We start from the raw sequence: 16,522 nt of genomic DNA, 5'->3' as shown, positions 1-16,522 counted from the left end.
CAATATATACAGTATATTTGGCTGTCAGTATGCTGAGCCTGCATGAACGCTCCATGACGTGGTCTAAAGGATGTAGTCTAAATTACATGAGACTTCAGCGTCACTGTTATTCCTATGTTAAGTGTCCTATTAGTGAAAGGTATATTGTTTGCCTATGAATGTAGAATACTGTAACAAGATCCCCTGTTGATAACTTCATATTAGCCTATTATTAAATGGTAGGTTATTGAGAACACATTCTACTTAAAAAAACACAAACAATATCAAATTCCTCTCCTTTGAGAAAACACAAGCAACAGAGAAATAGGTCTGTCTGAGGTCTGTGAACCAGAGAGAGAGCGAGAGCGAGCGAGAGCGAGAGCGAGAGCGAGAGCGAGAGCGAGAGCGAGCGAGAGCGAGAGCCAGAGAGAGCGAGAGCGAGAGCGAGAGCGAGAGAGAGAGCGAGAGACGGAAAGAGAGCGAGAGCGAAAGAGAGAGAGACGGAAAGAGGGAGAGAGGAGAGCGAGAAGGAGAGAGAGACAGACAGAAAGAGAGAGAGAGAGAGACAGAGTGAAAAAAAGAGTGAGAATTAGATATTGTGTATAAAGTCTCTTTATAACACACACTAAGAGAAAAGCTTGTTCCTTTCATCAGCTGATTACATAAGGATATAAGAGGAGGTACTGACCCACCTCTACCCTACTGTTTATTCCCCTGTGTTAACTCCTGCCCTCCCCACTCTTCTGTTACTATAGGCTTAGGCTTGCAAACCAAATGGCACCCGATTCCCTATGGGCCCTGGTTAAAAGTAGGGCACTATATGGGGAATAAGGTACCCTTTGGGACACATCCTAGTATAACGACTGAGAGCGGGCTTGGGATTGACTACAGTACAGTATATGAAAGTTTATATCCAAATAAAAGTTAATAGAAAAATGATTATCTTGGGTTAATACATAATTGCCATCAGGATGTCTTTTGGGAGAATACATTGCAGAACAGATTGAAATGGATATATAGCCTCTCCTCTCTCCACTACGTCAGCTAAATAAAGTTGACTCCAGATACATGCCATGGCTTGGGGCTGACGTGAGCGTGAAAACTAAATCAGAGCACAGAGTGAGTGAAAAGTTATGTTTGACTATTTTCAGAGAACCAAACATAATTCACAATATGGTTAAGAAAGAGGAGATACGATGTAAGGAATCGCGGAAAGACTGATTGAGATAGAGCCAGACTGTTAAGCAGTGACGAGTTTACCTGCCGTTGTCCCCGTTTGATGACATAAGAGCCCCCTGCCACAGACAGAAGTGGGTCAGGAGTCATGGCTACAACAACAGGAAGTGGACAGACTGACTTTTGTCTTAGCAAAACCCAGAACAACACTGGGAGGCACATGCATGCATGCACACGGACACACAGACACAGACACAGAGGAAGAGTGGGATTCCTGTGCAGAGCCCAAACCAGCGGGAGGAGGCAGGAAACCTGACTTTTATCATTCTTTTAACTTTGATTTCCTTTAGGAGGAAGTTGCTCTCATTGTGTGTGCTTTCTCGCTCTATCTCCTCTCAGGGTGTGTCCAAAATGGCACACTAGTCCCTATACAGCGGCCCGTAGGGGGTCTGGTCAAAAGTAGCACACTACAGATGTAGGATCTTAAATTGATCACTCTTTTGCTGCTGATTATTTTCTGAAATGTTTTAAAAAGGTATGTTTAAAAAGGCTTCCAAAGTTTGTCATTTCAATCTTAACATTTCAGTCTTGATTTGCCCTAATGAAAAATGTATTAACCCCTACAAATATGTCCATTAACCTGTTAGGGCTAGGGGGCAGTATTGACACGGCCGGATAAAAAACGTACCCGATTTAATCTGGTTACTACTCCTGCCCAGTAACTAGAATATGCATATAATCATTGGCTTTGGATAGAAAACACCCTAAAGTTTCTAAAACTGTTTGAATGGTGTCTGTGAGTATAACAGAACTCATATGGCAGGCAAAAACCTGAGAAGATTCTGAACAGGAAGTGGCCTGTCTGACAAGTTGTTGTTCATCTTGGCTCTTTTTATTGAAGACTGAGGATCTTTGCTGTAACGTGACACTTCCTACGGCTCCCATAGGCTCTCAGAGCCCGGGAAAAAGCTGAATGATATCGAGGCAGCCCCAGGCTGAAACACATTATCGCGTTTGGATAGTGGCTGGTCAGAGTACTCTGAGACTCAGGCTCGTGCACGAGGGCACGAGATGTTTTTATTTTCTCTCTCTTTGTACGTATACACGCTTTCCCGGTCGGAATATTATCGCTTTTTTATGAGAAAAATTGCATAAAAATTGATTTTAAACAGCGATTGCCAGGCTTCGAAGTACGGTAATGAATATATTTAGAATTTTTTTGTCACGAAATGCGCCATGCTCATCACCCTTATTTACCCTTTAGGATAGTGTCTTGAACGCACAAACAAAACGCCGCTATTTGGATATAACAATGGATTATTTGGGACCAAACCAACATTTGTTATTGAAGTAGAAGCCCTGGGAATGCATTCTGACGAAGAACAGCAAAGGTAATAACATTTTTCTTATAGTAAATCTGACTTTGGTGATTGCTAAACTTGCTGGGTGTCTAAATAGCTAGCCCTGTGATGCCGGGCTATCTACTTAGAATATTGCAAAATGTGCTTTCACCGAAAAGCTATTTTTTGAATCGGACATATCGAGTGCATAGAGGAGTTCTGTATCTATAATTCTTAAAATAATTGTTATGTTTTTTGTGAACGTTTATCGTGAGTAATTTAGTAAATTCACCGGCAGTGTTCGGTCGGAATGCTAGTCACATGCTAGTCACATGCTAATGTAAAAAGCTGGTTTTTGATATAAATATGAACTTGATTGAACAAAACATGCATGTATTGTATAACATAATGTCCTAGAGTCTTGTCTTTAAAATGGTGTAAAATAGTCATATGTTTGAAAAATTTAAGTTTTTGCATTGAGGTTAACCCATAGAGGTTAATTATAATTCACATAATAATTCAAATTTCCTGTTGATGCAGGATCATTTTCCAGCTGTAGCAAATTGGCTCAAATTAAAATCTTACATCTGTATATAGGGAATAGGTGGGACAATGTTACACCCCATCCCCTGGCTGAGACAAACAAACTCTATATGGCTTCACACCACCAGAATCAAACAACTCAAACTGCCACAGAAAATATGACCGTAAGTCTGTCTTCATGTCTCGCTACAGTACTGTTGAGGAAGGCAGATTCAATGTCTACCTACTGTCCATATCAAAACGTCTGTCCATAGCAAAACTTCAATCCAGAGACAGACATAGAGAGAGAGAGAGAGAGAGAGAGAGAGAGAGAGAGAGAGAGAGAGAGAGAGAGAGAGAGAGAGAGAGAGAGAGAGAGAGAGAGAGAGAGAGAGAGACAGAGAGAGAGAGAGAGAGAGAGAGACATAGAAAGAGAGAGAGAGACATAGAAAGAGAGAGAGACATAGAGACAGACATAGAGAGAGAGAGAGAGAGAGAGAGACATAGAGAGAGAGAGAGACATAGAGAGAGAGAGAGAGAGACAGAGAGAGAGACATAGAGAGAGCGAGAGAGAGACATAGAGAGAGCGAGAGAGACATATAGAGAGCGAGAGAGACATATAGAGAGCGAGAGAGACATATAGAGAGAGAGAGACATATAGAGAGAGAGAGATATATAGAGAGAGAGACATATATATAGAGAGAGAGAGAGAGAGAGAGAGAGAGAGAGAGAGAGAGACATAGAGAGAGAGAGAGACATAGAGAGAGAGAGAGAGAGACATAGAGAGAGAGAGAGAGAGAGACATAGAGAGAGAGAGAGAGAGAGAGAGAGAGACATAGAGAGAGAGAGAGAGAGAGAGAGAGAGAGAGAGACACAGAGAGAGAGAGAGACACAGAGAGAGAGAGAGACATCGAGAGAGAGAGACATCGAGAGAGAGAGACATCGAGAGAGAGAGAGAGAGAGACATCGAGAGAGAGAGAGACATAGAGAGAGAGAGAGAGACATAGAGAGAGAGACACAGACAGACAGACAGACAGACAGACAGACAGACAGACAGACAGACAGACAGACAGACAGACAGACAGACAGACAGACAGACAGACAGACAGACAGACAGACAGACAGACAGACAGACAGACAGACAGACAGATTAAACGAGAGAGAGAGAGAGACACAGATAGATTAAACGAGAGAGAGAGAGAGAGAGAGAGAGATAATGAGATGTTGTGAAAGAGGGATGGCCTGCTAAGCTCACTAAACAGCTGGCAGGAATACAAGGGAATGTAAACACATGATTATATTTAAATACAGGTCAGTGAATCAGAGGAGAGGAGTGTCTAAAAGGAGAACATTGTCTGCGTCCCAAATGGCTCTCTATATAGTGCACTACTTTTGAGCAGTGCCCATAGGTCTGGTCAAAAGTAGTGTACTATGTAAGGGATATGGTGCCATTTGGGATGCAACCATTATAGCTCCCAGCGGGAAAACATATAGTACAGTATGCAACTAGGATACAATCCTACAGGAACATCACCCGCAGAGCCCTGGAGGGGGGTCGCAGTGAGATTAGTAGGCGTGCAGCCTCTAGTAAAGATGAGGTCAAGCGTATTGCCTGCCTTGTGAGTTGGAGGCGATTGGGAAAGGGTGAGGTCAAAAGAGGCAAGGAGGGGAAAGAGAGAGTTGGAAAGAAATGAATCGAAGGCAAACGTCGGGAGGTTGAAGTCGCAAAGAACGATATAGCTACATCCCCTTGTGTGTTCCTCTATTGCCCATACATCATAATCATAGGGCCCTGTGTTTTGCGCAATCATGGTGGCGTAAGAGAATTACACCAAAAATTAAAACAATTGTCTGAGGACGAAATCCCAGGTTGGAGCGAGGAAAGAGTCGGACGCAACACTGTTACATTGATGCCGGATCACTGGTTGCTGCGGAGATACCTGTGTGAAATGGCTAGCTAGTTAGCGGTGTGCACTATTAGCATTTCAATTGGTGACTACACCCGCTCTGAGACCTTGAATTTGTTGTTTTCTTTGCTCTGCAAGGACCGAAACTTCAGTGGAGCGATAGGTAACAATGCTTTGTGGGAGGCAGTTGTTGATGTGTTCAGAGAGTCTCTGGTTCGAGCCCAGATTGGGGTGAGGAGAGGGACAGAAGCAATACTGTTACACACACAACATCAAATCTCCAGAATGAACCAGAACTGTGTTGATATATGAGGTTATGGTAATAGCAAAAGGTGCTGAGCTGGATTGAAACTACAGCCCAGGTTCAATTGAGACCGTTATGACTGAAACCACACACACACACACAAATGCACGCTCACACACATGCATGTGCACATGCGCACATACACGTGCCACACACGTGCTGACATGCACACACACACACACACACACACACACACACACCACGTTAGGAAAATGAGTGTGACCGGACTAATTGTTTCGCACCGATTATGTCATAACACAGTAAAACACAAATTGTATATACAATTACATATAATGTGTATTTGATGATGTCACCTCTTCTATCCAGACAATACAACAGAAAACAGAATCATTAAAACAAAACTGCTTACACAATCACCACGGTAAGAGTTTTTGGACAGAGCTTTTGCTCCTTTGTCAAATGGCAGAAAACTGTAATTGAAGCATTTTATAATTCAACGACCACGTTTTTCTAGTTAAGTTTACGCAACCACATGGAAGGAGTTCACCACTGTGCACAAACTACTCTGCCAGTAGTGACAGCATTGGAGTCTTTAAAGGTTCATCACCAGAAGAAAAACAAAACATTTTTATAGTTACACATTAAAGACAATTCAAACAGCCATTTGCCTTCTGGTGTGCCCAGGATCACTTCACAGTGGTATACACACACACACACACACACACACACACACACACACACACACACACACACACACACACACACACACACACACACACACACACACACACACACACACACACACACACACACACACACACACACACACACACACACACACACACACACACACACACACACACACACACACACGTAACATGAGCAGTCAGCAGAACCCTATGACAAATGTCTACCATCATCACTCCCATAACAGACAGAACAAAGACATCTGAGGTGTGTGTGTGCATGCGTGAGTTCAGGTCAAACCTATGGTCAACATCAGGGGTGTGAAGAATAGCACTTAATGCTCAATGTGGTAACACGCCACACTAGGTTGAACAGATACCATGACGTTTGGAGATGTCTTCACCTGCATGATAGATACTTGGTCTTGAGAGGGTCAACTTCATTAGAAAAAGTTACAGATACCATGTAGGCTACTATTGTTGTGTGTAGCTGCTGCATCAGCAACAGCTAATGGGGATCTTAATAAACTAAACCAAACCAGGAAACTAGGCCTGTTTATATCTATCTAGCTCTGACTAGGATGAGAGTTGAACAGTGAGGCAGATATCAGAGAACGAACAAGGCCAAGACGACCATATGAGTCAGTGTTGATCAAAAAAACACATGAAGCTCATTGATCCGACAAACAGAGCTCTTTTTATCCAGCAGGGATAATATGCCTTTTGTTCAAATAGTGATTATGGTACTGGAATGTGTGTCTGTTGCTGTTTCCAGTGTTGGGGAAGCTACTCTGAAAATATAGTCTACCAAGCCACCAATTACTTCACATTAGAAGAAGTTAAGCTACATAGAAAAAGCTATCCTTAATAAAATACAGTGATGGGAAAAGTACCCAATTGTCATACTTCAGTAAAAGTAAAGATACCTTAAAAGAAAGGGACTCAAGTAAAAGTGAAAGTCAACCAGTAAAATACTACTTGAGTAAAAGTCTAGAAGTATTTGGTTTTAAATATACTTAAGTATCAAAAGTAAATGTAATTGCTAAAATGTACTTAAGTATCAAAAGTAAAAGTATAAATCATTTCAAATTCCTTATATTAAGCAAACCAGACAGCACCATTTTTTAAATTGTATAATTCTTTTTACAGATATCCAGGGGCACGCTCCAACATTCAGACATCCTTTACAAACAAAGCATTTGTGTTTAGTGAGGAAGTAGGGATGACCATGGATGTTCTCTTTGATACTGTAAGTGTGTGAATTCAACCATTTTCCTGTCCTGCTAAGCATTCAAAATGTAACAAGTACTTTTGGGTTTCAGGGAAAATGTATGGAGTATAAAGTACATTATTTTCTTTGGGAATGTAGTAAAGTTAAAGTAAAAGTAAAAAATATAAATAGTAAGGTACAGATACCGCCAAAAAAACTACTTAAGTAGTACTTTAAAGTATTTTAACTTAAGTATTTTAAACCACTGCAATTAATCATTTCCTGAACTGACTGGATTCGAATGGAATTAACCCCAAACCTTGACCCTAACTGACCTCAAATACTCTAAATGTGACATCAACCATTTCACAGTTTCCAGTAGCACTACATTGCCCACATTTTGCAAAATCTTTGCCCTCTCTGTCCAGCCGAGATAGATTGTAGAGTGCTGGTCATGAGAATAGAATGCTGGTTGTAGGAGAGGGCTGATGTCAACGTGTAGAGCAGGGCAGCTTGAGGTCATTGTCCAGGGGAGGGGAGAAGGGGATAGGGGGAAGAGGGGAGATGGGCACTGGATGAGGGAGTGACTCAGTGACCCCCCCACCCCCTCCCCACACACATCAAATTACAGCAAATATTCAATGTGTTAATCCCTGTACAGGGGGAAACATGGCGAGTGGACGTCAATCAATGGATCATTTTCATTAGGGAAACATCAGAGGCAGAGCTTGCGATTGAGGCCACCAAACAAATCATGAACGAAAGTGGAAGACATTTTGGCTGTGCGCCAGAGGGGGGCAGCCAGGCCGCCAGGCCCCAGTGAACAGGACATTCTAGTCAGAACTGGGGGAGCGACCTCATTCTCCAAATAAAAGCCTCTTTACATAACACCTCGGTTGCCCTATGATGGCAGACAGACAGGAAGAGAGGAGAGGAGAGCAGAGAGCTCCCAGAGGACCAGTCCTATGACACTGCCACCAGCGTTTCCTCTTTAGTCATACCAGAGAAGGATACAAGGACAGAGAGGAGAGGAATATCCTTGTAGTACCACTGCATACTAACCACTGATGGAGAATGAGGGGGGAGAGAAAGAAAAAAGCCCCCTCTGGAAGAGACTACAACACTGTACCTAGGAGGATAGAGGGAGGGAAGTGGTAACATCACAGACTAAGCTGGCAAGAACTGGGGACTATTACAAGGGGGGGTAGAAGAGTATTGGGAGATGGAGAGTAAATCATGTTGTTTTTACGGTAACTTACTGGCAGCCAGTTATCTGTAAGTTACTATAAAAATAAGTACAGTCTGTTACCTTAATTTCCATAGAAACTTTGGTTTAACAGAACATTACTGTAAAGGATCACAAACCCAGCAAATGGAGGCCTGTGAAGTCCTGCACCTTAGGAACGTCCGCTTGAAGAACATCACACTCATTCAGACCTGGGTCAATTATATACAGTACGTTTGTCCAATACTTTCAAAAACTTGAGCTATGCTTGATTCATAAACATATCATTCAATTTAGTTCATCAAATGATGATTTAGTTCACTCGGTACAATGGAACCAATGGAGTAGTCCTCAAAGTTCAAACTACATTCTACATAAAGCACTCCTCAAATACTTTCAAATACTTGAGCTGCGCTTGATCTAGTTTCCAAGCTAAATCAAGCTCAAATCATTTCTAATACTTGGCCTGTACTTGATGTAGTTCACCTAGTACAATGGAATCAACGGAATAGGCCCAAAGTGCAAATTCCAAGCTACTGTAAATCAAGCACCCCTCAAATAATTTCAAGTATTGGACATATGCATTGTATCTGGCCCAGGTCTGCACTCGTTTGGAGTGTCTTCCATGTATGTAATGTATGTGATGCAGGTGTGGTTGGAACACGCTGGAGATCTGGTGTTTTCTGTGTATCCATTTGCAGTTTAACGAACAGTTGGGGAGCCCCGACAAATTCGCTGTGATTTGAGTTACGGCCACGCATACGTACGTATGCACACACAAACATTTCAGTTATGCCCATGAAGTCTAGACTGGTTTCGTAGCGGTATATTGTCGAGAGGGTTTGGTGGTAATAACATTTCCACTGACTCTCTAAACTACACTGTAACTGCTGCCCTGCAACTGACCGGTTCAATGGTTTAAATACACAGTGATCACTATCAAGCACGGATTTACAACATCAACACAATACAAAGACAGGATTAGTGTTGACTCTGTCAGGTCTTAACCAGCAAGCTCTACAAAATACACACACGCACACATGATAAACAGAGAGAGAAAGAGAAAGAGCAAGAGAACATATCTGGCATCACCATAGGCTTATCTAACAACTTCTCCACACCAGAATTCTGAGAAAAACTCTCATTGTCCCTGTTTCGAAATCAGATATTTCATTTTCAAACATAAACTCAGACCATGAAGTTTTCTTTTACAAGGAAAAAGAGACAGAACGTTCCTCAAAGTGCCTGTATGTGAAAACCACAATAGTCATGTTGTGCTCCATAATCTCTCAGAATGCTATTTCAGTTGTGCTATTGTGACATTTTACGGCAGTGCGCATAATACAGCATGATGTCAATAATGTAATGCTTGCAACATGTCGATGTACATTGATTCTACTGTGTTTTAAGGTGCATCTACACATTTATCATTATTAGAAGTAGGCAATCCTAATATGTGATCGTTTTGGTTACTACAAAACATCATGTGATGTCTCCCATACATACATCATCCAATCAATAGGTGGGTAGATCCACAATTCTAGAATAAGTCTACCAGTCTAATTGCCAATGTGAGAGGTTCCAAGCACATTCTACTCATTCTATTTATATGTGTAGATGTGTACCATCAGTACCATAGAGTCCTGTACAGATTCTGTTAAGCAGAAGAGAGCTCAGCTTGGTCACACTCTGGTACCCATGGGACCTCCCAGCTGGCACTCGCTGCTGAAGTTTCCTCTAGGTACAGATCTAGGATCAGCTTCCACTCCCCCAATCCTAACCTTAACCATTAGTGGAGAAAATCTTAAACCGACCAAAGATCAGCAACTAGGGTCAACTTTACCCTATTACTCCTTCCTCATAGTGAAGTTCGGTAGTGCGTCTGTCTGCCCAATTAACACACTCATGACCACAGAGGACAGAGGCTTGTCTGTCTGACAACTAGGTCAGGGCACAGACACACAGATTCCACTGCCGCACAGCCATCGGCCAATTTCAAAAGGACACGATTGGCTGGAAATATGATCACATGACTCAACAGACGCCATTTTGGCTCTCGATGGCAGCCAGTAGCATTTTGGAATCGAAAGACAGTGAACCAATAGAATTAGAGGTAGAACAAAAAAAACATGAATGGATAGATGGATGGATGAATTCATGGATGGATGAACGAACAAATAAACAAAAACAAACAAACAAACAAACAAATAAACACGTAAAAGAATAAGGACTGTCTCAGCCTGTGTCCTACCTGGGGGCAGTCTTTGATGTAGTGGCCCTTGTTGAAGCAGAGGTGGCACAGGTAGTTGGGCGGGGGTCTCTTACTTGGCTTGCGGGACTCTGAGGAGAGGGAAAGGTCGGAGAAGTGGTCCGTCAGGGTGTTGAGTCCATCAACGATGTTGTTGAGTGAGCCGTATGGCGAGACATTCTTATACACGCTGTTATTCAACGCCTGGAACAGGGAGAGATGAGAAAACACAGTTGGAATATATCCCAGGGAAAAAACACAGTTGGAATATTACCCAGGGAAAAAACACTGTTGGAATATTACGCAGGGAAAAAACACCGTTGGAATATTACACAGGGAAAAAACACCGTTGGAATATTACCCAGTGAAAAAACACCGTTGGAATATTACCCAGTGAAAAAACACCGTTGGAATATTACGCAGGGAAAAAACACCGTTGGAATATTACCCAGGGAAAAAACACCGTTGGAATATTACCCAGTGAAAAAACACTGTTGGAATATTACCCAGGGAAAAAACACCGTTGGAATATTACCCAGGGAAAAAACACCGTTGGAATATTACCCAGGGAAAAAACACCGTTGGAATATTACCCAGGGAAAAAACACAGTTGGAATATTACCCAGGGAAAAAACACAGTTGGACTATGACACAGGGTAAAAACACAGTTGGAATATTACCCAGGGAAAAAACATAGTTGGAATATGACACAGGGAAAAAACACAGTTGGAATATTACCCAGGGAAAAAACACAGTTGGACTATGACACAGGGTAAAAACACAGTTGGAATATTACCCAGGGAAAAAACATAGTTGGAATATGACACAGGGAAAAAACACAGTTGGAATATTACCCAGGGAAAAAACATAGTTGGAATATGACACAGGGAAAAAACACAGTTGGAATATTACCCAGGGAAAAAACATAGTTGGAATATGACACAGGATAAAAACATGGCAAAAACATGTCTTTCTTGTGGAAAATTAGTTCACAGGTTGAAGTACCATCTGCTCTTCTTACTGTCTGCTGAAGGAATTTGAAAGAATTGTAACATAAAGCACCGAGCTTTATGGGTATATTTTACAAGAAAAGCACCTGCAAATCCCCTCTATCATGCTTACAGACTAGTTCGATAAATCATACCACTAATGAAACAATAACACATACAAAAACTGCTATAGATTATTTTGCGTTTGCTATGCTGTTGAGTTTAATCACCAATTTCCGTTGACTGTCCTACGCCCTTCGTATTTTCTCTTACGCAGAAAAAAAAGATCTTCGATCATTTCTCTCATTAAATTCAGCACATCTGGCGCTCGGCCCAGCTGTAACTTATGAACTGGAAAAGTACTGGGGATGTCGAGAGGGAGAGAAAAAGAGAGAGAGAGAAAGAGAGAGAGAGAGAAGGGGGGAGAGAGAGACAGAGAAAGAGACAGAGACAGAAAGAGACAGAGACAGAGAAAGAGACAGAGAAAGAGAGAGACCGAGAGACAGAGAGAGAGAGACCGGGAGAGACCGAGAGGGACCGAGAGAGACCGAGAGGGACCGAGAGAGAGACCGAGAGAGAGACAGAGAAAGAGACAGAGAAAGAGACAGAGAAAGAGACAGAGAAAGAGAGAGAGAGAGACAAAGAAAGAGAGAGAGAAAGAGAGAGAAGGAGAGAGAGAGAGAGAGAGAGAGAGAGAAAGAGAGCGAGAGAGAAAGAGAGAGAAGGAGAGAGAGAAGGAGAGAGAGAAGGAGAGAGAGAAGGAGAGAGAGAGGGAGAGAGAAAGAGACAGAGAAAGAGACAAAGAAAGAGAAGGAGAGAGAGAGAGAACGAGAGAGACAAAGAGACAAAGAGAGAGGAGAGAGAGAAAGAGAGAGAGAAAGAGACAGAGAAAGAGAGAGACAGAAACAGAGAGAGACAGAGACAGAGAGAGAGAGAGAGACAGAGAGAGAGAGAGAGAGAGAGAGAGAGAGCGAGAGAGAAAGAGAGAGAAGGAGAGAGAAGGAGAGAGAGAAGGAGAGAGAAAGAGACAGAGAAAGAGACAAAGAGACAAAGAGAGAGGAGAGAGAGAGAAAGAGAGAGAGAAAGAGACAGAGAAAGAGAGAGACAGAAACAGAGAGAGACAGAGACAGAGAGAGAGAGAGAGACAGAGAGAGAGAGAGAGAGGCATGTTCACAGCCTGGTCCCAGATCTGTTTGTGCTGTCTTATGTGACAATGGCTATATAGGAGTTGTCAAGACACCACAAACAGATCTGGGACCAGGCTATTATGGTCGCAGTCTCACACAGGCCTGTGAAACAACATCATCAGTGTAAATACATGGTGATCTGTTTGAAGTATTACGGCCATGGGGATGGTTTGTAGCTCATTCTGAGAAGTCGTGCCAGTCAGTTTTGCATGAGATTGCTACGATCCAGTGTGTCTGCTAAATGCACTCTGAATGTAAATGTTCCATGAGCAAAGTGAAGGGGAAGGACAGAATTACTTTTTAAAACCATTTTCATTCACTATTTCCTCTATTTGAAATACAATCAACGAATCAGGTATGTTGGTTCAACCTCTGGTTGTGGTGAGGGACAGGGGTTTTCCCTGCATGTGACATGACCCCAGTAATAGGGCCCAACGTTTTTCTCAAGAAAAACTCCTGGTCCTAGTTACGATGTACACTGTATAGCCCTAACAGTCCACAGTCCACAAAACTGAGACATGACAGAAATCCAAGCTATAGGCTAACAACGTCAGAGTAATGGAAAATTACTGTAGTCTCTGTGAATGATATCTCTCCTTGGGACACAGCCATGCTTAGGGAACGTATGTTATTGTTGATGTCTAATGTTGCAAAGCGCTGAAATCTTACACTTGGCAACACAGAGTGTAGTAGAGGACAGTCGAAGCCTTTACCTAACCAGCCCTGGAGGCAGCTCAACTCTAACCAGCTCCAGCTCCTGTGTGTGTGTGTGTGTGTGTGTGTGTGTGTGTGTGTGTGTGTGTGTGTGTGTGTGTGTGTGTGTGTGTGTGTGTGTGTGTGTGTGTGTGTGTGTGTGTGTGTGTGTGTGTGTGTGCGTACGTGTTCATTTACTAGATTCTACTCAGGATAAATCAAATATACGCTTTCTTTCTGTTTTCCATGGCTTTCCATCTGTCATTAATTTGATCCATCGGGCCAAACCCTGCTATACAGTAGAGTTGGGACGATAAACCAAAAATGATCCACACCGACCATACCGATCACTTATTGCAGGCATTTTGCTGATATCGTTCATTACGATATGTAGCCTGTACTAGAAAAATGTGATGTTTGCTAATATGGGTGATTGTTAATGGGGACAATTGATGGCTACAACAATCAAACTAGCAGTAGTAGTTTAAAGAATAATAAAACAAAACTCTGCTCTCAATTAATGTTATAAACGTTCCACTTTTCGTTATCGCATCAATTCAGGCAATTTATCACAATATGGATTTTTGCCCATATCGCCCAGCTCTGCTATAGACTCAGAATACTATAGATAGTGTACATTTTATATACAGCTGTCTGTGCCTAGGACTGTTGCGCTGACCGTATTACCGCCACACCGGCCTTCAGAAGTCATGAAGGCAGTCAAATTCCACACGTTTAGTCATGGTAATTAGGCTTCTCCAAGCTCTGATGCTGCTGATGGTCATTAGTAGTCTACCAAACATGGTAACTGCCTGGTACTCAGAGCTCTATTGTCCTCTAATCAAACACTTCAAAATCTAATCAAACACTTCATGAGAACCCATGAGCTCATGTTGCACAATATTTCTATAGGCTATGCATTTGTGAGAGAAAACACAGTGATGTCCTCCATTAAAAAGAGGATCCCATCAGCTTTCTGCAGGCTAGGCCTACTATATTTATTACTCAACTTTCCTAATGTTAAGCACATTGTTTATCTTTACGATAGGAGTATAGCCTAACTGGCTGGCATGAAAATAAACCACAGGGAAAAGCGTCTTCCATTCGCTATTTTTAAGCAATAAGGCCCGAGGGGGTGAGATATATGGCCAATATACCACGGCTAAGGGCTGTTCTTATGCACGACGCCCTAAGCCGTGGTATATTGGCCATATATCACAAACCCCTGAGGTGCCTTATTGCTATTATAAACTGGTTAACAATGTAATTAGAGCAGTAAAAAATAAGTGTTTTGTCATACCCGCGTATACAGTCTGATATACCACGGCTGTCAGCCAATCAGCATTCAGGGCTCGAACCACATGTATTTTTTCTGCTGCCCCTGTTTCGAGACAGGTGCATGATAATGGTCCATTCTAAATCAAAACAAATGTCACACATACAGTGGGGAGAACAAGTATTTGATACACTGCCAATTTGGCAGGTTTTCCTACTTACAAAGCATGTAGAGGTCTGTAATTGTTATCATAGGTACACTTCAACTGTGAGAGACGGAATCTAAAACAAAAATCCAGAAAATCACATTGTATGATTTTTAAGTAATTAATTAGCATTTTATTGCATGACATAACTATTTGATCACCTACCAACCAGTAAGAATTCCGGGTCTCACAGACCTGTTAGTTTTTCTTTAAGAAGCCCTCCTGTTCTCCACTCATTACCTGTATTAACTGCACCTGTTTGAACTCGTTACCTGTATAAAAGACACCTGTCCACACACTCAATCAAACAGACTCCAACCTCTTCACAATGGCCAAGACCAGAGAGCTGTGTAAGGACATCAGGGATAAAATTGTAGACCTGCACAAGGCTGGGATGGGCTACAGGACAATAGGCAAGCAGCTTGGTGAGAAGGCAACAACTGTTGGCGCAGTTATTAGAAAATGGAAGAAGTTCAAGATGACGGTCAATCACCCTCGGTCTGGGGCTCCATGCAAGATCTCACCTCGTGGGGCATCAATGATCATGAGGAAGGTGAGGGATCAGCCCAGAACTACACGGCAGGACCTGGTCAATGACCTGAAGAGAGCTGGGACCACAGTCTCAAAGAAAACCATTAGTAACACACTACGCCGTCATGGATTAAAATCCTGCAGCGCACGCAAGGTCCCCCTGCTCAAGACAGCGCATGTCCAGGCCCGTCTGAAGTTTGCCAATGACCATCTGGATGATCCAGAGGAGGAATGGGAGAAGGTCATGTGGTCTGATGAGACAAAAATAGAGCTTTTTGGTCTAAACTCCACTCGCTGTGTTTGGAGGAAGAAGGATGAGTACAACCCCAAAAACACCATCCCAACCGTGAAGCATGGAGGTGGAAACATCATTCTTTGGGGATGCTTTTCTGCAAAGGGGGCAGGACGTCTGCACCGTATTGAGGGGAGGACGGATGGGGCCATGTATCGCGAGATCTTGGCCAACAACCTCTTTCCCTCAGTAAGAGCATTGAAGATGGGTCGTGGCTGGGTCTTCCAGCATGACAATGACCCGAAACACACAGCCAGGGCAACTAAGGAGTGGCTCCGTAAGAAGCATCTCAAGGTCCTGGAGTGGCCTAGCCAGTCTCCAGACCTGGACCCAATAGAAAATCTTTGGAGGGAGCTGAAAGTCCGTATTGCCCAGCGACAGCCCCGAAACCTGAAGGATCTGGAGAAGGTCTGTATGGAGGAGTGGGCCAAAATCCCTGCTGCTGTGTGTGCAAAAAAACTAACAGGTCTGTGAGACCCGGAATTCTTACTGGTTGGTAGGTGATCAAATAGTTATGTCATGCAATCAAAATGCAAATGAATTACTTAAAAATCATACAATGTGATTTTCTGGATTTTTGTTTTAGATTCCGTCTCTCACAGTTGAAGTGTACCTATGATAACAATTACAGACCTCTACATGCTTTGTAAGTAGGAAACACTGACGATTTTGCAGGTTATCAAATACTTGTTCTCCCCACTATATATTATTTAGTATATGTAAAGACAAGATTAAATCAAGAATAGTCTGATGGGTGACAATATTAGCATATCACTTGTGAATTACATATT

At 42.5% G+C, this 16,522-nt stretch overlaps 1 protein-coding gene across 1 annotated transcript in view; it reads right to left on the bottom strand.

Moving 5' to 3' along the window:
- LOC106577169 (zinc finger CCHC domain-containing protein 24) overlaps nt 1-16,522 on the bottom strand; it is a 70,601-nt gene that overhangs the window by 38,339 nt on the left and 15,740 nt on the right. The window contains exon 2 of the mRNA XM_014154985.2: nt 10,562-10,762. Within this exon, the coding sequence (XP_014010460.1) occupies nt 10,562-10,762 (201 nt within the window). The remainder of the gene's footprint in view (nt 1-10,561; nt 10,763-16,522) is intronic.

This window comes from Salmo salar, chromosome ssa18, assembly GCF_905237065.1.
Source record: "Salmo salar chromosome ssa18, Ssal_v3.1, whole genome shotgun sequence".
Taxonomy (NCBI): domain Eukaryota; kingdom Metazoa; phylum Chordata; class Actinopteri; order Salmoniformes; family Salmonidae; genus Salmo; species Salmo salar.
This window is presented reverse-complemented; position numbering and strand designations above follow the sequence as displayed.